This window comes from Oncorhynchus kisutch, linkage group LG12, assembly GCF_002021735.2.
Source record: "Oncorhynchus kisutch isolate 150728-3 linkage group LG12, Okis_V2, whole genome shotgun sequence".
NCBI lineage: Eukaryota > Metazoa > Chordata > Actinopteri > Salmoniformes > Salmonidae > Oncorhynchus > Oncorhynchus kisutch.
Window position 1 is genome coordinate 15171900 of NC_034185.2, and position 5944 is coordinate 15177843.

At 38.9% G+C, this 5944-nt stretch overlaps 1 protein-coding gene across 3 annotated transcripts; it reads left to right on the forward strand.

Annotated features, from left to right (window-relative positions):
• The first annotated feature begins 895 nt into the window (after positions 1-895).
• LOC109900579 (H2.0-like homeobox protein) lies at positions 896-4561 on the forward strand. 3 transcript variants are annotated; one of them, XM_020496256.2, is made up of 4 exons: positions 896-2106; positions 2637-2798; positions 3032-3216; positions 3858-4561. In XM_020496256.2, the coding sequence occupies exons 1-4, from the start codon at positions 1671-1673 to the stop codon at positions 4173-4175; spliced, it is 1101 nt and encodes a 366-aa protein (XP_020351845.1). In that variant the 5' UTR covers positions 896-1670; the 3' UTR covers positions 4176-4561. The 3 variants fall into 3 exon arrangements, with proteins under 3 accessions (XP_020351845.1, XP_020351846.1, XP_020351847.1); XM_020496257.2 differs by lacking the exon at positions 2637-2798 and having other exon boundaries at positions 1175-2106; positions 3014-3216; XM_020496258.2 differs by lacking the exon at positions 2637-2798 and having other exon boundaries at positions 1185-2106.
• Positions 4562-5944: the final 1383 nt, after the last annotated feature.

Genomic DNA, 5944 nt, shown 5'->3' on the forward strand with positions numbered 1-5944 from the left:
ATACGCACACACACGCACACACACACTCACACACACATGAGTAAAATGTGTTTATATTGTAATAAAAAAGTAAAGTATGTTATTATTCATCATTATCAATATGAATGCGATTGTTCATTATTAAATTATTATTATTGTTATTATTGTTGTTTATTTTGTATTATTTTAGACTTCACCTTTATCAGATTAATTAGGATTATTTAGTATTTATACATTCATTCAATGTTTTATTGTAATACATTATGACTCCTGTTTAATAAAAAGCACTGTATAGATATCTGGTATATGGCTATTGCCTTACCTCTGTGTTATAAAAGCCAATCTAACGACTGGTTAGGCTATATTGCAAGTAGCCTAGTGTCTAAATGTTCCCCCGAATTGAAAATGACAACACTCACATTCCCATCCCTACAATAATAATAACATCTAATTTACCCTTTGATCTTTTGTCATTGTCATAATAATCAGTCCCCCATTATGTTCGTTACTCGGTGAGAAACATGCGAGTCTCGAATACGGATGAAGTATGGCCTCTGAAGTTATTGTCTTTTCGTTTTAGAGGGGAATAGATTTCCTCTGTTTATTATGAGCATAGGGGCGGATTTGCGTCACCATGCAACTTGCAGGTCGAGATAAAGTTGCACAAATATTGAAAAAGGAAGTTGCAACAGTCATTATAAAGTTTCCCTCCTCTGCTCCGGATGAAATAAAGATTTCGCTTGTATCCTAAAATACTAAAACAGGTTCTATTTCGGGACAAATCTAACAGGCTCATTTAGCACGAATCTCAGCCCATCAAAAACAGGATGACCTGAATTCTAATAGAAACTCTCTAGTTTCCTGCACTCTAGCTGCCTATATAGTGTAGATCACGTTACTTCTCTTAAATTGGCTTAACCCAGATGTATTTAAGATGTTCGATTGATGTTATTGCCTGACATTTAGTACGCCTATGACGCAAAAAAATGAGCTATTTTTCAAATAAAGAAGGTCTTATTTATTGACCGTGTTAACTTTTTGGAGCCTACATCGTTTGAAAGTCAGTTGTTTTTCCATTTCAACGATACAAAACTCAACCGAACCACCCTAATGTTTAGCAGATAATAATATGAACAGATGATTCCATTTGCAGGCCTAAAGCCTAGAGGTCAGATTTTTATCTACGTTTTTTAGTTTTTTTTACTTATACAGAAACAAAGCCGAATGTCTCAAAGCTAAGTGCAAGGATAAACATTACTGTTACATTACTATTACATTACATGACATAACATATATTTTAACATTTTCATATTGCACTTGCATTTATTGTTGTTGTTGCTGCTGCCATCCATGAAGACGATGAAGATGGTGACGAAGATGATGATGGCTGCTGTTTAAAATGTTTAAGAAGATATTCAAGAGGTCAACGAGCATGTCGCTGTCATTAGCAACACTTAACTATGCGTATCTCCATCACAAGGGCGTGTTTCGGTGTTCGAGACCAAACTTCTATTGGCTAAAAAGCAACCAATCAGTGTCAGAGGAGAAACTTCACTGTGGAAGTACTTAGACCAAAGACTAAAATTTCAGAGTTGTTTGATAGAGATTTCTGGCACTTACATAAAGACGGTAGCTTTCTCTGACTACACTTAACTAAAAGTTGTACCGAGGGGCAACATTACGAGTTAAGGATGTATACGGCCGGACTCAACCCGTTTTACGCATCGAATTTTAGTCTTTGGTCTGCTTATTGTGCGGGTGGTTTCGCTATGGATACAATGAAGAAGCCCTCATTTTGCATTGCTGACATTTTGCAGGTCGGTGATGCTGAGAACATCCCGGGATCCTCGGCCCTCATGACTCATATGGGACACCGTTCTCAGATTCACGCCTCTGGATCGCCATTGCGTCCTTCACCAGTGGGGCCAGAGCAGTCGATCTACGGTGGGAGAGTGAACCCCGGGTCTCCGTATCACAGACACGGAATACACTTAACTTCGGTATCTAGAACGAGTCTCAGCTCCCAACAAGCTCCCCCACCTTCAAGCAAGGACCTCAAGTTCGGAATCGATCGGATATTGTCAACAGACTTCGACCCCAAAACAAAAGACATATCGTCTTTAAGAGGTATGCTTTGAAGTTCACTTTTCACTGAATTCTCTAAAATAACTAATGTATAGCCTACATCAAGGTTATCTCACTGCCAAAGAAAGCGTTTAAGAATGCCATTATGTTGTAAAGGCACATTTTTATAAGATGGCTAAATTGACTTAAATATACGTTTACAAAGTACTGTTGCATTGTTGGACTGTTGGAGCTAGGAACACAAGCATTTCGCTACAACCGCAATACCATCTGCTAAATATGTGTATGTGACCAATACAATTGATTTGATTTGATTTTAAGTACTGACCTTGAATGCACCAACACCACTGAGGCAGGCAACACGTACTTTTGATCCTTTAAGCACTCATAGAAAAACCTCTATTTGAGTATCCAAGGTTCCACAGTTGCCAAACTATAAAACTAGGAACTCTCTAGCTTCAGACAACATTCAGACTCGCACACAAAAGTTCATTTTTAGCTGAAAAGTTTCAGCGTTGAATACTCGTGTATACGTTGCGGTAATTTCTTACTTATCTCTCGCCCTGTGACAGATCTCACGTCCATTGTTAGCTCGAACCGTCAGTCAGGGATCCAGCCAGCGAGCCAGTACTTCGCATCCATAGACCCGGGGATGAGCGACGCGTCCTCCATGATGAGCTCACTAAACAGCGCCAGGCAATCAGGGCAGCATCAGTTTCAGGACACCTTTCCAGGTAGTGTAGCCGTCCGCATATTTGAAATGGCCTTTTTACGCACACAGCGCATTTAAGGATTCGAACAATATTTTTACATAGTCTTTCATATTCAGACTTTGTTTTTAAACCTTAGGCATATGTTCTGTTGTTCTTGTATTTCTGCAGAGTATAATTGACCAAAGATCGTTACACTTTGAATTTTGAACGAATAAATAACATTGCTCAACCTTTATGTCCCTTTATTTATACAGGTCCATATGCTGTCCTTACTAAAGACACGATGCCACAGACGTACAAAAGGAAGAGGTCCTGGTCGCGGGCGGTCTTCTCCAACCTGCAAAGAAAAGGGCTTGAGAAACGATTCGAAATACAGAAATACGTCACCAAACCCGACAGAAAACAACTGGCTGCAATGCTTGGCCTAACAGACGCACAGGTAAGATACGTGCACGTTACTGTAACCTATACGCCTCAATTGGGCTATTTTATGGACAAGCAGGCCTTTTCAATTAACCATGCCTAAGCATAGACCATGCAAATCTGGAGTTATTTTTTTGAATTCTTGATTCTTGAGATGGAAAGACATAATAGTGTAAAACAATCAAACTTGGCCTTGTGCTGTTACGACAGGAAGCCTCCACTCAGAGGAGGACACGCCCGGTAATATAGCCCAGTAGGCAACTACACAATTACGCAATGGAGAACTTCTAAGGAAATGAAATTCGATTACAACGAATTATTGCAAACGTATGAAGGTTATAGTTTTACCTAACCCCATTGGGGTTAAGCAATACACATGTAATATATATATGCTGTTTTATTAGTATTTGTGTTGTTCTTGTAGGCTAGGACCACCTTTATGCCATGTATGCCCATTTTACGCAAAATCGTTTTGTTTTTTTATTCTACATTAACTTCATTGTAGCCTACCTAGGCTACTGTAAAGTTGTTTAATTAGAAATGTAGACTATGGGTCACATTTCTATGAAGCATATTTCATTGTCAACCTGTTGGCGAGTAATAGGCCTCGGGCTCAGGCCGACGACGTCTAAACGAGCTCGTGCACTTTCTCGGCAGGTCAAAGTGTGGTTCCAAAACAGGCGCATGAAGTGGAGGCATTCGAAAGAAGCACAGGCACAGAAAGATAAGGAGAAGGAGACCCCGGACAAGTCACTGACAGAGGCCGAGTCCAAGGAGCCGGAAGAGTCCGAGTGTGAGAGCGAAGCAAGCGAGTCCGATTTCGAGGATGGACAGGAGGACAAGAGTGACATGGACATTTCTGAGCACAACAAGACTAGTGTGATCATGACCGGGGCCATCCCTGTGAGTACCGAGGAGGCGAACTCAGTCAGTGCCCTTACAGAAGCTGTGCCATCATCGCAAATGTTAATATGAGTGCACAGTCCAAAGTTATTTTTTTATGTAAAATGTATAATTTAATATAAATATTATTTAGAAAAATTGATATACAGAGCGGAGTTGTCGTAAAGTGGAGGGCCAGTAGGATACTCTACAGCGTGTATGGGATATTATGACTCCCTCCATCTTTCACCTCTGTCAGTCATTATTAGGCGATGTGCATGACTTTTTCCTCAACTGAAGGAAATATTCTGTTGTGAATATTAATCTGAACCACTTATTCCGTGTCCTGAAATCCAAAAACATGACACAATGTTACATGTAATTTACTGTGGAAGCGTTGATAAATATTGTTGTATTATATGTTGGTCAATAATTATTTGCACTGAAAATATTGTAAATAAAAAGTTTCTTACTTTTGATTTTCGATTAAAAAAAATAATTTTATGTATATAGAATATTATTACTTTGGGGGCATTATTACCTTCTCTTTAGGGGAATAATGGAATATTGAAAACAACACTGAAGGAGAGACAACTTCACACCTGACAAGGTCTTGAGTAGCCTATAATATACGCTCTCAAAACAGTGCTGTGAAGTGGATATTAACGTTTATTTTAGTAGCCTTAAATTAATTCGTCTTGGACTTCACTGCCACGTAGGCCTTATTTCACTGTGTGAAGGAATCATTGTTATGAGGGCTGAAATATGCTTATGTTTCATGTTTAATTAATCCATATACCTAATATATCATATATATATATATTACAATTACGTCATTCATTAAGTCATATTTCGATTTCTGGGTATAAGCCAAGCAGTATGCGTACACTCAAGCCGAAATGGACGTGGTGGAGTATGTAACTGCTCGTCAGTTTGCTCGAAGTAGATCAAACTTATCAGGGCTTTTCAAATGAGTTAGTCATACTCTCTCACAATTCCAACACCATTTAATCGTTTGTATTTACGAATGACAAGTTAGGCAAGTCGTTAAGAAACAAAAATCCACATGCGTTTTCAACGAGCAGTTTGCCCAAGTGAATGTACGCTATCTTGTCCTGTTGCATTGATTAAATCTATGTAAATAATTGACATAGATGAATTAAAGTGTCTAATATAAGGTGATGGCAAAACCAATTGGCTACACATAAGCCTACAAATAGGCCTCATAATTCTGAGTCAGTGAGTGATCAATGAAGATGAGTCAGCCGAAGTAATGAATAATTAGATAGGCCTTATTTAGCATTCCACTATGCTACTTACACACACAATAATGGCGTACTAACAACTTTTCAATAGCATTTAAACACATGCTACAAGCCTATGTTATTGATGGCAGGTTGTGTCAAACTTCTTGTAGTAAAAATAGTCCTAATCACTATTTATTAGCTTATAGCCCTAGAGACAATATTGTAGTGCAGCATTATGGACCATCTAAAGTGGTAGGGCTTATTACTTCACTTGGTCCAGACCCACTGGACGTGTGAACATATTCTGTGCAATAGTTGTATAATACTATCGATGCACATGTTTTCTTTCTCTTTAGTGATACCTGCACATTTCTGGGTTTGGCCTAATTTAGCATTTCAAGCTTTAAAATACCTGTTGGTTTTTCCTGATGAAAAATGTGAATACAAATGTTGTAAAGCGGAGTCAAGAGTTGGAATTGGAGATTAAAGTGAAAACATGCCTATACGCGCAACACCAACAGCATGCATCACAGAGACAGGATAACGATGCCATCCCGTCAAGCCTCGCTAGGTCTACTTCACGAAGACCGTTTGTTGCCTATCGGAATCATAAGC

Excerpts from the sequence above, each read along its gene's own strand:
- LOC109900579 (XM_020496256.2), top strand. The coding sequence starts at position 1,671 with ATGTATACGGCCGGACTCAACCCGTTTTACGCATCGAATTTTAGTCTT. Across the intron at positions 2,107-2,636 it reads AGACATATCGTCTTTAAGAG|ATCTCACGTCCATTGTTAGC; the intron begins GTATGCTTTGAA and ends GCCCTGTGACAG. Across the intron at positions 2,799-3,031 it reads GTTTCAGGACACCTTTCCAG|GTCCATATGCTGTCCTTACT; the intron begins GTAGTGTAGCCG and ends TTATTTATACAG.